Source organism: Loxodonta africana, chromosome 6 (assembly GCF_030014295.1).
Source record: "Loxodonta africana isolate mLoxAfr1 chromosome 6, mLoxAfr1.hap2, whole genome shotgun sequence".
Lineage (NCBI taxonomy): Eukaryota > Metazoa > Chordata > Mammalia > Proboscidea > Elephantidae > Loxodonta > Loxodonta africana.
In genome coordinates this window covers 125,224,748-125,240,809 of record NC_087347.1, presented here as the reverse complement: position 1 = coordinate 125,240,809, position 16,062 = coordinate 125,224,748, and the positions used below count along the sequence as shown (strand labels likewise).

General features: G+C 38.8%; 1 protein-coding gene across 9 annotated transcripts in view; it reads right to left on the bottom strand.

Annotated features, from left to right (window-relative positions):
* Positions 1 to 16,062, bottom strand: part of PTPN4 (protein tyrosine phosphatase non-receptor type 4) — a 239,006-nt gene that overhangs the window by 14,184 nt on the left and 208,760 nt on the right. For 8 of the 9 annotated variants that reach the window (XM_064287297.1, XM_064287296.1, XM_064287295.1 and 5 more), the window contains 2 exons: positions 13,254 to 13,402; positions 11,789 to 11,924 (listed from right to left, as the gene is read on the bottom strand). In XM_064287297.1, the coding sequence (XP_064143367.1) occupies positions 11,789 to 11,924; positions 13,254 to 13,402 (285 nt within the window). Of the gene's footprint in view, positions 1 to 7,172; positions 11,705 to 11,788; positions 11,925 to 13,253; positions 13,403 to 16,062 lie in introns of those variants that run through there. The other variant, XM_064287299.1, reaches the window with a different exon arrangement.

Genomic DNA, 16,062 nt, shown 5'->3' with positions numbered 1-16,062 from the left:
TACAGAGGATACAGAGGATAATCCTGGAACCCTGAGCATCAAATGAAAGAACAAAGAACTAGATTGAACACTGACTGGAAGAAGAAACTAACTGAAAACAGGCCAAGAGACAGAATGGAGGGGTCCCGCCAGCCAGCCTGGCACTGGGTGGCCACGAACACACGCCCTCCTGTGGCCTGCACCTATCTCAGCCTGGCGAGAGATGGCAGCAGCACAGCAACATGCGTGCCCATTGCTTTCTCCCCCTCCCAGTGAGAGAAGGTGGCACTGTAACCATGAACACACCTGCTCACTACTCCCTCCCTCCTCCTCCTTCCTGGTGAGGGGCAGTAAAGGCATAACCCCGTGCGCATTACCCCACTGCTCTGTCCTCCCTCTCCCTCTTCCACTCAGTAGAGGGTGGCGAGAGTGCACCTTTGCGCTCAGCAGCCTGTCACTCACGCCCTCCCCCCACTGTGTGAGAGGCACCAGAAGCACAACCATGCATGTGCCCACCTGCCACTCACTAGCCCCATCCAGCAGGAGGTAGAGACTGAGCTCCCACTAGCCAGCCACATCTGCCACACCTGCCCCCCCACTCACTCGTCAAGTGCCACTGCCTGCTCCTGAGCCACTGGACCAGTGACAGATGGCGGCCAACACCTGCCCAACCTGCCCACAGCTGTCCCACAAGACCAGTGAACACAGACCTGTGCTCACACATCCAGCCACTACCACATCCATCTAGAGACAGGTGGTGAGCACTCCCATGTGGCCATATAAGTGACTGGAGTAGCATACCCATCTGACGTGCCCAGATACAAGAAAACAAAACAAAACAAAAAATCAGGACACAGCAAACAAGAATATAATAAATAGACATAATATTACTTTAATGCCTTGGAAACAACAGACAATATTCAAATTGCAACAGAAGCAGGACAAAATGGCTCCAGCAAGTGACCAAAATAAAGAACCAGGAAACTTCCCTGAGGAAGAAATTATAATGGAACTACCCGATAAGGAATTCAAAAGACTTATTTATAGGGCCTTCCAAGAGATCAAGAAAGAGATACGGAAAGCACAGACAAAACTTCAGAAGAATTCAAGAGAACAATAAAAGAACAAAATGACAAAATAACTAGACAATTAGAAACCACACAAAACAACAACTAGAAATTCAGAATATTCCCACTAAAATTTCAGAAATAGATAACACATTGGAAGGACAAAGGAGTACAATTGAAGCAACAAAGGACAGAATCAGTGAATTAGAAGAAAAATCCCTTGATATGAATCTGTTAGAGGAACAGTCAGAAAAAACAATGAAGAAAAATGAAGAAAGCCTAAGAGCTATGTGGGACACTACCAAGAGGAATAATTGACACATGATCAGAATTCCAAAAAGGGAGAGACAGAAAAAAAAAAAGCACAGAGAAAAATTTTCAGAGTTGCTGGCAGAAAATTTCCATAGCATCATGAATGATGAGAAGAGATCATTCTCAAAGCTCGAAGAACCCCAAATAGGACAGACCCCTAAAGAAAATCACCAAAACGTATTATAATCAAACTTTCCAAAACCAAAAGACAAAGAAAGAATCCCAAGAGCATCTGGAGAAAAACAAAATGTTACCTACAAAGGGAAACCAATAAGACTAAGGTCTGATTTCTGGGAAGAAACCATGCAGGCAAGAAGTAAAAGGGATGACATATATATTGCCAACCAAGAATTATGTGTTGTTGTTGTTTTTGTTAGATGCAGCTGAGTTGTTTCCAACTCACGGTGACCCTATGTACAACAGAACGAAACACTGCCCATCCTGTGACATCCTCACAATAGTTGTTATGCTTGAACCTATTGTTGTAGCCATTGTGTCAATCCGTCTTGTTGAGGCTCTTCCTCTTTTCGCTGACCCTCCACTCTACCAAGCATGATGTCCTTCTCCAGGGACTGATAATATGCCCAAAGTACATGAGATGAAGTTTCGCCGTCCTCACTTCCAAGGAACATTCTGGCCGTACTTTTCCCAAGACAGGTTTGTTCATTCTTCTGGCAGTCCACGGTACAGTCAATATTTTTCACCAACACCATAATTCAAAGGTGTCAATTCATCTTCAGTCTTCGTTATTCATTGTCTAGGTTTCGCATGCATATGAAGCAACTGAAAATACCATGATTTGCGTCAGGTGAACCTTAGTCCTCAAAGTGACACCTTTGTTTTCTAACATTTTAAAGAAGACTTTTGCAGCACATTTGCCCAATGCAATACATCAGTTGATTTCTTGAGTGCTGCTTCCATGGGTGTTGATTGTAGATACAAGTAAAATGGAATTCTTGACAACTTCAATATTTTCTTTGTTTATCATGATGTTGCTTATTGGTCCAAGTGTGCGGATTTTTGTTTTCTTTATGTTGAGATGAGATTCATGCTGACGGCTGTAGTCTTTGATTTTCATCAGTAAGTGCATCAAGCCCTCTTCACTTTCATCAAGCAAGGTTATGTCATCCGCACATCGCAGGTTGTTAATGAGTCTTCCTCCGATCCTGATGCCGCATTTGTCTTCATACAGTCCAGTTTCTTGGATTATTTGCTCAGCATACAGATTCAATAAATATGGTGAAAGGATATCACCCTGATATACATCTTTCCTGAGTTTAAACCATGCAATATATGAGTCGGAATCAACTCGACGGCAGTGGGTTTGGTTCTTTTTGGTTTAATATCCCCTTGTCCTGTTTCAATGACTGCCTCTTGGCCTACGTACAAGTTTTTCATAAGCATAATGAACTGCTGTAGAATTTGCATTCTTCGAAATATTATCCATAATTTGTTATGGTGCACACAGTGGAATGCCTTTGCATAGTCAATAAAACACACGTAAACATCTTCCTGGTATTCTCTGCTTTGAGCCAAGATACACCTGACATCAGCAATGATATCCCTTGTTTCACATCCTCTTCTGAATCCTACATGAATTTCTGGAGTTCCCTGTTATGTCCTGCTGCAACCACTTTTGAAAGATCTTCAGCAAAACTTTTCTTGCATGTGCTATTAATGATACTGTTTGATAATTTCTGCATTCTGTTGGATCACTCGTATTTGGAATGGGCACAAACATGGATCTCTTCCAGTCAGTCGGCCAGGTGGCTAGCTGTCTTCCAAATTTCTTGGCATAGATAAATAAGCACTTCCAGTGCTGAATTCATCCATTGAAACATCTCCATTGATATTCCATCAATTCCTGGAGCCTTGTTTTTCACCTATGCCTATGGTACAGCTTTGACTTCTTCTTTCAATACCATCAGTTCTTGATCATATGCTACTTAACAATTATATATCCAGCAAAATTATCCCTCAAATGCAATGGCAAAATTAGGACATTTCCAGATAGGCCGAAACTAAGGCAATTTGTAAAAACCAGACTAACCTTAAAAGAAATACTAAACGGAATCCTTTGGAAAGAGAAACAACGATGCCAGACAACATCCTGAGATTAAGGCACATGGCAACATCACCTGGAAACCAAGCCAGATAAAGAATTTTCAAAAGAAAATAAAGCTACAAGACGGAAAATAGGGAACCAGAGATGTCAATCTGTAAATGGCAACACCTTCAAAACGGAAAGAAGGAATAAATGGCATAGTTACAGAATTTCTATATGGACAGGAAGTCAAGGTGGTATCAAGACAAAACACTGTTTTAAACTTGAAAAGATAAAACGAAATTTCAGGGTAACCACAAAGAAAATTAAAAAAACCTCACCAAAATAAAAGAGGAAAATCATAAAGACTCAGTAAACAAAAAATCAACAGCAATGAAGGAAATAAACAGAAAAGCCATAAACAAAAAGAATTCAGCACAGAAAAGTATACAGAACAAAGAAACCATGAGCACTAGAAAAAAAAAAACACAATAAAATGACAATGGTAAGTTCGTACTTACTGATAATTAAACCCGATATAAATGGATTAATTGCCTACATCTGTGGAAAGAGACGATGGAAAAGCTCAATATCATCAGTGAGAATAAGGCTAGGGGCCGACTGCAGAACAGACCATCAATTGCTCATATGCAAGTTCAAGCTGAGACTGAAGAAAATTAGAACAACTTCACAAGTGCCAAAGTATGACGTTGAGCATATCCCACCTGAATTTAGAGACCATCTCAAAAAATAGATTTGACTTGACACATTGAACACTAATGACCAAAGACCAGACGAGTTGTACAAGGACATCTCGAGAAGACAAAGTGAAGTATATAATGACATGTGCAAAGAGCTGGAGATAGAAAACCAAAAGGGAAGAACACACTTAGCATTTCTCAAGCTGAAAGAACTGAAGAAAAAATTCAAGCCTTGAGTTTTAATAGTGAAGGACTCTATATGGAAAATATTAATGCAGGAAGCATCAAAAGAAGATGGAAGGAATACACAGAGTCATTATACCAAAAAGAACTGCTTGATGTTTGAACATTTCAAGAGGTAGCATATGATCAGGAACCAATATTACTAAAGGAAGACGTTCAAGCTGCACTGGAGGCATCAGAGAAAAACACAGCTCCAGGAACTGACGGAATATCAATTGAGATGTTTCAACAACCGAACGCAGCACTGGAAGTGCTTGCTTATCTATGCCAAGAAATGTGGAAGACAGCTACCTGGCCAACCGACTGGAAGAGATCCATATTTAGGCCTATTCTCAAGAAAGGTAATCCTACCAAATGTGGAAATTATCGAACAATATCATTAATATCAAACACAAGTAGAATTTTGCTGAAGATCATTCAAAAGCAACTGCAGCAGTATATTGACAGGGAACTGCCAGAAATTCAAGCCAGATTCAGAAGAGGACGCTGAACCAGGGATACCATTGCTGATGTCAGATGGATCCTGGCTGAAAGCAGAGAATACCAGAAAGATGCTTAACTGTGTTTTATTGACTATGCAAAGGCATTTGACTGTGTGGATCATAACAAATTATGGATAATATTTTGAAAAATGCTAATTCTAGAACACTTAATTGTGCTCATGAGGAACCTGTACATAGATTAAGAGGTAGTTGTTTGAACAGAACAAAGAGATGCCGCATGGTTTAAAGTCAGGAAAGGTGTATGTCTGGGTTGTATCCTTTCACCATACTTATTCAACTTGTATGCTGAGCAAATAATCCAAGCAGCTGGACTGTATGAAGAACATGGCAAAAGGGTTAGAGGAAGACTCATCAACAATCTGTGATATGCAGATGATACAAAACCTTGCTTGCTGAGTGAAGAGGACTTGAAACACTTACTGGTGAAGATCGAAGACCACAGCCTTCAGTATGGATCACGCCTCAACATAAAGAAAACGAAAATTCTCACAACTGGACCAATGAGCAATATCATGATAAACAGAGAAAAGATTGAAATTGTCAAGGATTTCCTTTTACTTGGATCCACAATCAACATCCATGGAAGTAGCAGCCAAGAAATCAAAAGACACACTTCATCGGGCAAATCTGCTGCAAAAGACCTTCAAAGTGTTGAAAAGCAAAGATGTTACCTTGAAGACTAATGTGTGCTTGATCCAAGCCATGGTGTTTTCACTTGCCTCATATGCACGTGAAAGCTGGGCTGTGAATAAGGGAGGCCAAAAAAGAACTCACGTCTTTGAAATGTGGTGTTGGCGAAGAATACTTAATGTACTGTGGACTGCCAAAATAATAAACAAATCTGTCTTGCAAGAAGTGTAACCAGAATGCTTCTTGGAAGCAAAGATGGCAAGACTAGGTCTCACATACTTTGGATAAGTTATCATGAGGGATCAGTCACTGGAGAAGGACATTATGCTTGGTAAAGTACAGGGTCAAGGAAAGAGAGGAAGGAAGACCCTCAATGAGATGGACTGACACAGCGGCTGCAATGATGGGCTCAAACATAACATCGATTGTGAGGATGGCGCAGGACTGGACAGTGTTTCATTCTCTTGTACATAGGGTCACTATGAGTCAGAACCAACTCGATGGTACCTCACAACAACAACTCAAAGCGGTATAGAGATACAATGCAATCCCAATCCAGATTCCATTAATATTCTTTAAAGAGATGGAAAAACGAGTCACTAACTTTATATGGAAAGGAAAGAGGCCATGGATAAGCAAAGCACTACTGCAGAAGAAAAGCAAAGTAGGAGGCCTCACTCTTCCCCATCTCAGAACCTATTATACAGCCACAGTAGTCAAAAAAGCATGTATGGGTATGACAGACACACAGGCCAATGGAACAGACTACGGATATACCTGTGGATGGCTGACTTTTGACAAAGGGTCAAAATCCATTAAATGGGGAAAAGAGTATCTTCAGCAAACGGTGCTAGCAAAACTGGATATCCATTTGCAGGAGAACAAGACAGGATTCATACCTTACACCATACACAAAAGCCAACTCAAGATGGATCAAAGACCTAAAAATAAAACCTAAAACTATAAAGATCATCGGGGGGGGGGGGGGAACAGAGGCAAAGGTAGGAGGCCTAATTTATGGCATAAATGGACTATCAAACATAACTAAAAATGCACAAACAGCAGAAGATAAATTAGATGACTGGAGCCTCCTCAAAAGACTCTAAAAGAGTAAAGAGAGCCTACAGACTCGGAAAAAAAATTGACAATGACATATTTGCCAAGGGAGGAATCCCTAAAATTTATAGAAAACTTCGACACCTCAACAAAAAATAGACAAACAATCCAATTAAAAAATGGGCAAAGGACATGAACAGATACTTCACCAAAGGAGACATTCAGGCAGCCAACAAATATATGAAGAGATACTCGTGATCATTAGCCATTAAACCAAAAAACCAATAATGAGAGATCATCTCACGTGGCAATAAAAGCAATGATTAAAAAAAAAAAAAACCAAAAACAACAAATGCTGGTGAGGGTGTAGGGAGACTGCAACTCTTATATGCTGCTGGTGGGATTGTAAAAGGGTACACCACTGTGGGAAACAGTATGGCACTTCCTTAAAAAGTTAGAAATAGAGATACCTTATGATCTAGCAATCCCATTCTCTAGGTATATATTCTAGAGAAATGAGACCCCGACATGAATAGATTTATGCACATCCATGTTCATCAGCATTATTCACCACAGCAAAGAGATGGAAACAACCTAAGTGCCCATTAACGGATGAATGGATAAACAAACTATAGTACATACACACAGTAGAATACCACGTCGACGTTAAAGAATAACAATGGATTTGTGCAACATTTCAAAACATGGATGAACCTGGAGGACATTACACTGAGTGAAATAAGTCAATCACAAAAGGACAATTATTATATGAGGCTACTATTATAAAACGTCAAGAAAAGGTTTACTCACAGAAAGGAACATTCTTTGATGGTTACTAGGGGTGGGGTGGGGAGAGAGGGAAAAATCACTAACTAGGTAGTAGATATGTACTAACTCGGGTGAAGGGAAAGGCAATATACAATAACGGGGATGTCAGCACAACATCACCAAGGCAACGGAAGACATTGGGAGGAAAGTAAAAGGCAACAATGATAAATACTACTACATATACAACTGATAATTTACGAGTGGATACACAGGTAGATATGTAATCTGAACAGGTGTGGGATGGCATATGGGAGTACACCCAGAAGCATATATAGGTTTGGTAGAGGATATTTCTACATATGTATTTGCTTGCCCTGCAAGATATCCACGTATATAGTAGAGCACACAGGGGGGCAAAGTTACGAAAACTCCTTAGGTATAACCAAACACCTTGAAGGACTTAGTTATTGGACTTGAGGGCTTAGGACCATAGTCTCAATGGACATCTTGGTCAATCAGTATAACATAGTCCATAAAGACAATGTTTTACATCCTACTTTGGTGAGTAGCAACTGGCTGGTGCCTTAAAGCCTTGTGAGCAACCATTTAAAATACAAATATTGGTCTCTTCCTGTCCAGAGCAAAGAGTGAAGAAAATCAGACTTGGAGAAATAATTAGTCCAAAGGACTATTAGACCACATGAACCGCCGCCTCCACTAGCCTGAGACCAGAAGAATTAGATGGTGCCCAGCTACTTCCACTGACTGCTCTGATTGGGATCACAATAGAAGGTCCTGAACAGTGTAGGAGAAAGGTGTGGAACAAAATTCAAATTCATAAGAAAGACCAGAATTACTGACCTGACAGAGACTTGTGGAACCCCCAAGACTACAGCCCTTAGATACTTTTCAAACCTGGAACTGAACCCACTCCTGGAGATCACCTTTCAGCCAAACAATTGACAGGCCTATAAAGTGAACAGTACTCCTGTGAGGAATGTGCTCCTCAGAACAATCAACCATACAAGATCAAAAGGGCAGCATTTGCCCCAAAACAATGTTCAAAAGGCAGGAAGGGGCAGGAAAGATGGATGAATGGAAACAGGGAACCCAGGGACGAAGTGGGTAAATGTTGTCACACTGAGGGGACTGTAACTAATGCCACTAAAATATAAATTGTTGAAAGGAAAACTAGTTCCACTGTAAACTATCACCCATATCACAATGAAGTTTAAAAAAAAATCAAAATAATACACCCCATTAGCAGAATAAAGTAAAAAAACCACACGATCAGCCCAACAGATGCAGAAAAAGCACCTGACAAAATCGAGCACCCTTTTATAATGAAAATACTCAACAAACTAGTAAATAGAGGAAACTTCCTCAATCTGATAAAGGTCATTATGAAAAACACACAGCTAACATGATACTCAGTGGTAAAAGATTGAAACCTTCCCCCCTAAGATCAAGACGAGAATGTCTACTCTTACCACCGCTATTCAATATTGTACTGGAAGTTCTCACCAGGGCACTTGGGCAAGGGGAAAAAAAGGAAAACAAAAAGAAATACAAAGCATCCAAATTGAACGTGAAGAAGTAAAACTATCTGTTTGCAGATGACATGATCTTGCATATAGAAAATCCTAGAAAGATCTGTGCGTCAACTGTGTGTGTGTGCATGCACACACAAACTATTGGAGCTAATTATTTTGGTAAGGTTACAGAACAGATGAACATGTCATGTCACAGAAATCAATTGCATTTCTATACATTAGCAATGAACAATCCAAAAATAAAATTAAGAAAACAATTCCATTTACAGTAGCACCAAAAAGACTAAAATAGGAATAAATTTAACAAAAGAAGCTCAACACTTGCACACTGAAAATGACAAAACATTGTTTAAAGACATTAATGCAGACCTATATAAATGGAAAGATATCTAGCATTCATTATTTGGAAGATTTAATATTGTTAAGATGGCAATACTCTTCAAATTGACCTAAAGATTCAATGCAATTCCTATTAAAATGCCAGCTGCCCATTTTGCAGAAATGGACAAACTCATTCGAAAAATTCATATGAAAATGCAAGGCACCAAGAATAGTCAAAAGAAATCTTGAAAAAGAACAAAACCGAGGATTTATACTTTCCTGATTTCAAAATTTACTACAAGACAGTGTGGTACTAGCGTTAAGGACAGACATACAGACAAATGGAATATAACTGGGAATCCAGAAATAAACCCTTATATTTGTGGTCAATTGATTCTGACACGGGACCTACAGACAATTCAGTGAGGGAAGAAGAGTCTCTTCAACAAATAGTGTTTGGACAACTGGATAGCCACATGCCAAATAATGAAGCTGAACCCCCAGCTTACACCACATATAAAAACCAGCTCCAAATGGATCAAAGACCTAAATGTGAGAAATAAAACCATACTACTCCGAGAAGAAAACATGCAAGTAAATTTTCACGACCTTGCATCAGGCAGCGGTTTCTTAGATGTGACACTAAAAGCACAAGTGGTAAAAGAAATAATTAACTGGACTCCATCAAAATGAGAAACTTATGTTCTTCAAATGACATCATCAAGAAAGTGAAAAGACAACCTACAGGATGGGAAAAAATATCTGCAAATCATGTGTACGACAAATGACTTGTATCCAGAAAATATAAAGAACCCTTACAACTCAACAATGACAACCCAAGTTAAAAACAGTAACAAGCGTTGAGCACGATGTGGAGAAAACGGAACCCTCACATACAATGGTGCACAACGATGTAGCCACTTTGGAAAATGGTCAGGCAGCTCCTCAAAAGGTTAAACATAAAGTTGCCATAAGGTGTGCTAATTCTGCTCCTAGGTGTATGTCCAAAAAAAAATGTCCAAGAGAACTGAAAATACACGTCCACACAAAAATTTGCACTTGAACATTTTTAGCAGAATTATTCACAATACCTAAAAAGTAGAAAGAACTCAAACATCCATCAACCGATGAATGGATAAACAAAACGTGGTATATTCATACAATGGAATATTATTTAGCGATAAAAAGGCATGAAGTACTGATACATACTACAAGTCTTAAAACATTACGCTAATTGAAAGAAGTCAGTCACAAAAGACCAAATATTTTATGATTCCATTTAAATGAAGTATCCAGAATAGGCAAATCTATACAGACACAGAAAGTAACTTAGTGGTTGTCTAGGACTGGGAGTGCAGGAAAGGGCTCAGAGGAAATGGGAGTGACTGCTAATGGGTATGCGGTTTCTTTTTTGGGGGGTGAAAATATTCTAAAATTAGCAGTGATGGTTAAAAACTGCAAATATAGTAAAAACAACTAAATTGAACACTTTAAAATGGTATATTTATGGTATGTGAATTATATCTTGATAAAGCTGTTCTTAAATTAAAAAAAAACTATGACTTTTATGAGACAACTGGATACCAGAATACTGCTTATTAGATAATATTAAGGAATTATCGTTAACTACATTTAGGTGTGATAATGATATTGTGGTTTCATTTTAGAAGGAAAAATAATTCTTATCTTTTAGGGGATACATATTGAAATATTTATAGATAAAATGATGTGATGTCTAGGATTTGCTTCAAATATGGAGATACTGGGTGGCAGTATTAAACAAGATGGCAAATGCTGTCGGGTCCGCATACTCAACGTGGTGTTCATTATATTACCTTGGCCGCTTCCGTGTGTTTGAAATTTTCTATAATTAAGTGTTAAAAAAAAGACAGATGCTTACTAGATCACACTAAAATCTACTTCAGTAACTTTATTGACAATGACAATGCTAATACTCATAATAGGTTAATTACATAAAATAAATTATTTGAACGTTAATTCTAGAATTCCATGATTTCTCTTTTTGAGCCCTAAAGCGTAATTCACAGACAGTGAAAAATACGGTAAGCCAGCAGCTTAATTTCTACTATTTTATTTTATTGTAAATTAAGTTCTTATGTAAAAAAGAGAGGCAACTTCACCACAGTTATTTCCATGAAAGCAGTTAGACCAAGATTTTCCGCTTCAGGGATACTATCATTCTCAGTATTCCACTTGACTAAGTAATACAGGGTAAGTTCCTCTGAGCCTGTTTAGAATTAACTCAAGAATTGATATTCTAGGACTGGTATTGGCAAACCTTTCCTGTAAAGAGCCAGAGAGTAAATATTTTAGGTTCTGTGGGTCATGTGGTATCTGTTACAACTATATAATTCCGCTATTATAGTGTGAAAGCAGCCACAGACAATACATAAACAAATGAGCATAGCGGTGTTCCAATAAATCTTTAATGATAGAAACAGGTGGTGGGCCAGGTTTGTCTTGTGGGCAGGAGTTCGCCAACCCCTGTGCTAGGGATTATTAGCTCCTGGCAGGGAATTAAAGAGAAAAAAAGTGTGGTTTAGAATACATACTGGTAATAAAAACCATGTACGTGAAGTACAGTACTTACAGGTGTTTGGATCATCATGGCTCGTTGATCTCTCATTGTTCTTACAATATCTAGAGGATAAACTGGCTGATTGCATTCAATGAGACACATGGCTGTTTCCATAGTAATAAGAACCCCGGTTCTTCCAATCCCAGCACTAAAAAAAGACGAATGTGGGGCAAGGTCTTACTATTACTTATTTGTTAAACTTTTTGTAGCTTTTGAGTGGAAAATTAAAGTATTGAATCAGAATACAGTAGAAGAACAACTTCATTATAATGTTTTATATTACAAAAGTAACAAACCAACTACAGAATATTTTGAAAAAGGAAAAAAAAGAAAATTCACTCTTAATTTACTCACTTAATATAGATAAAATGGTCTGTATTTTCCTCCCACTGTTAATTACAAAAATACCACTTTAAAAAAGTTACAATTCAGTTTTAAAAATCTGAACAAGGTAGAGATGCTTACTGGAGCAACCCCCCCTTTAAATGCAAAATAACAGAATGACAATAAAAAATCATTAACGAATGACACAAGACAACAATATTTTACACTCTAAAGACTTTTTTTAGCCAAAATTTAATTTTAATTTAACTGCTGCGATCCAGACAGTCAAGAACAATGCATGGAAGTATTCTCTGTCAACTGGGTATGGTAGCTATTAGGAGATGTAGGACATAAAATGATCAAATGTGTTTCACCATTCCTGTCATTTTGCCTCTCAAATATTTGGCCTATAATCTGTTTTGGTGATTTAAAAGTTAAAAGTCTCCTCCTAATAACTGCTGGAAAGTTTAAAAATAAAGTGATATCTCAACCCATCCTCTGAGTACATCACTTTATGACAAAGGTGGTCAGGAATGGGAGGGTTCAGGATTAATTTTTGTCCCCTAATCTCTGGGTCAGTGGCAGCAAAGGCTGTAGTCTCTGTGTTTGACCCTTTGTGGGCAGAAGGGGCCTGGGTCTAAAGGAAGGGAGGGTAGCCTGCCACTGTTCCCCTGGAGTTCTTGGAAGTGGCATACCCTGTGATGTCAATAGATAGGGCCAATCTGAGAGAGATGGAAGTACTCACTGAATATCCTAAAAGGTGTCATGAGCCAGGAAGGAGTATCTTGCTGGAGTCAAGGAATCTATACCTTAGTACGAAACCTAATGCCTATAATATTATAATCCATCAAATCTATGATTCCATCGATTTTAAGAATATCCCAGTTTCAGAGATGTCAAAATATGAAAAAAAAAGAACTAAGAGTTAGTGCCAGAAGGTATTATTGTACCTCTTATGATAAATTTTCTGCCAGTATATGTTGGAACATACCCTTTGCCTTCTACCTCAGGGCATAGCTTTACCTGTAATTATTCAAGTGCTAATCACAACAAAAAATACAAATAAAATACATATTCTCTTTTGAAAATGACATTCATTTATCCATAAATACTCATTTCTAACATCATTCTTCAAAGACAGAAAACAGAATACCTGCAATGAACAACAATAGGCTCTTCCTTGCCGGCTCTTTTATTTCGTACATGACAAACAAAATTCAGAAAGTCACTTGAATCATCAGGGACTCCATGGTCAGGCCAGGCTATGTACTGGATCTGAGTGAGTTGACGACTCTCATTTTTCTAAGTGCAAATAAAAATTACGCATGTTGACTTAGGAATTATCATTAAAATACAAATAAATATTCCTGTCATTTCAGTTTTAGAAGAAAAGCAAAACCAACTCCTCTCCTTACCCCCAAAACAGTAACGTATAAATTCATTTCACTCAAAAATTTCAATGAAATGCAAAGAAATCATTTTATAGAAAAAATTACATCCATATAAGTATTCGCTACTTGAATCAATACTCTTTATAACTCAGTTTTGATATTTGTAAGGTATTACGATGATAATCAAGTAAATGAGAGAAAGCTTATGAAAACTAGAAAATTATTATAGGAGAAAAATGGTAAGGAAAGAATTTTTTTGTGAATAAAGTTGGGCTAATCCTGACACAATACAGGTGAAATCTGGGAAATTAAAAAAATAAAATCTCAGAAAGTGAATGTAGATTAAAAACTGTAGATCATAAAAACACAAAGTTCAATCAGGTTTAATTCTTGGTGTTTTTGCAACCATTGCTGGGATAGGCCTGGGCCTTCAAATCTTATGCTCTTTGCTCTTCTGTAGGAGGTACTCTCTTCTGTTGTTGTTAGGTGCCTTCAAGTCGATTCCAACTCCCTAGTGAATCAATGTGACAGAGTACAACTGCCCCATAGGGTTTCCTATACTGTAATCTTTACGGAAGCAGACTGCCGGGTCTTTTCTCCCACAAAGGCTGGTATGAACCAACCTTTCAGTTATCAGTTGAGTTCACAACCATTGTGCCACAGAGTTCCTTCTTCTTCTAAACAAACAAAAAACCCAGCCCGTTGCCCTCGGTTGCGACCTAAAGCGACCCGATTGGACGGAGTAGAAATGCCCCATATGGTTTCCAAGGAGTGGCTGGAGGATTTTTAGTAATACTAAAAAAAAATAAAATAGTAATAAGTATTATTTATCAGGCTCCTTCTTCACTAACTATTCATATTTAGCTACAGAAATTAGAAATATATTTACTATAAAAGAATACTCTTCATAAGATTTATGGGACAAGGAATTTAACTTTTCCCAAAGAATTTGTTTTTTTCTTTTGGCTCCTGAGAGATAACCTCTAAAACTGTGTGCAGTGTGATGGATGGCTTTTATATGGCTTTTCTTGCCATGGTCTTGTAATTGCCACTGAATGACTGGGTGAGACTGTGCAAATCAGGTGCTTGTGGTCCACCAACGGGATTGGATAGCTTGCTAATAATTCAAGTTTGGTGTATGGTACCCTTGTGAGAGTGGGACCATGAAAATAAGGTATATGGAACCCTAATGAGGGGATTGATCAATTTTGCCATCCCTCTAGGCTTAAAGGGAGACTCGGAGAGAAAGAGAGAGAGAGGAGCTGTAACATGGAAGACAGCGAGAGACAGCGGGGCAAGATGGCAGGAACCAGGAGACGGCTGCAGTGGGGCTTGCTGACCCACGGAGCTAAGAGGTGTAACGCTTGCCCAAGAAGGTCCCCAGTAAGGCCTGGAGGCAGCAAGGTTCCAGCAGGTCCTGCTGCAGGGCCTGGTGGCAGAGGGTGGAAAGAAGCTGTCGTGTTTGAGGAACTGCATCCTAAATTTTTGTTCCTGTTACTTCCAAGTTGATCCCGATCCTGAGATGTACCCTGTTACTTCCCTAATAAACCACTTAACTGTAAGTATGGTTCATTGAGTTCTGTGGGATGTGGCAACAAATTAACAAACCCAAGACAAGAGGAGGATTACTGATTGGAGGGGAGTAGCTGATATTAGAGATGATGGAGTGGTACAGCAGTTTGGAAAAGTTGGACATTTGGGACATCTTTAGCCTCTGCCTCAGAGGAACCAGCTTTGTACTGATCCTTATAAAAGAAATTATTCATTTACTGTGGAATTTCCCAAGTGACTGAAATGTCTTTGATGAGGCCTCCAGACAATACCTAAGCGTTTATGCTAATGAGGATCCTCTTGGGTGAGGGCTGGCCAGGCCAGAAAGATCCATCAAGTGATATCAGCCAGAGATCAGGACAAAGTGCTGAAGGTTGAGCTCAATCAATCAAGCCTATACAATGCGGTTCTGATAAAGGCTCTGGACACTGAGCCTCCACGGGCCTCCTGGTTGGTGAAAGACATTGATGAACGTGGGAGGTTGCTGTCTGTTTTTGGGACATGGAAGCTCCACTTTGGGAACCCTCTCAGATCTCCTCTATGCATCTCTTCATTTGTTTCCTTTATATAATAAAACTATAATCGTTTAAGTATAGTGCTTTTTGTGACCTTTGTGAGCTGTTCTAGTGAATTATTGTACCTGAACGAGGAGTAAGAGCAGGCAGGTCAGAATGAGGGTGTCATGTAAACCCCTAAGCTTGCAGCTGAAAGCTGAAAGTCTTGAGCAGATTCTGCAGTCTGGAGGACTGTGCCCTTTAACTTGATATCTGACCTAGCTCTTGTGGTAAGGGTCAGAGGAAGAAGTACTGCATTATGTAGTTGGTATCAGAATTGAGGAGAAGTGAAATAGATTGCCATTGATTGATTTAAATAGATTCTGAAGTTTCCCAAAGAAGCAAAGAGTTCAGTAATTTTTTGTACTACTTCCTAGTAACCAGTATTCAGACTTAAAAAAAAGGTTCAGATTTTAAAGCCTTTATGTTGAACACATTTCTAATGAATGGATACCCTTGCCTTCTT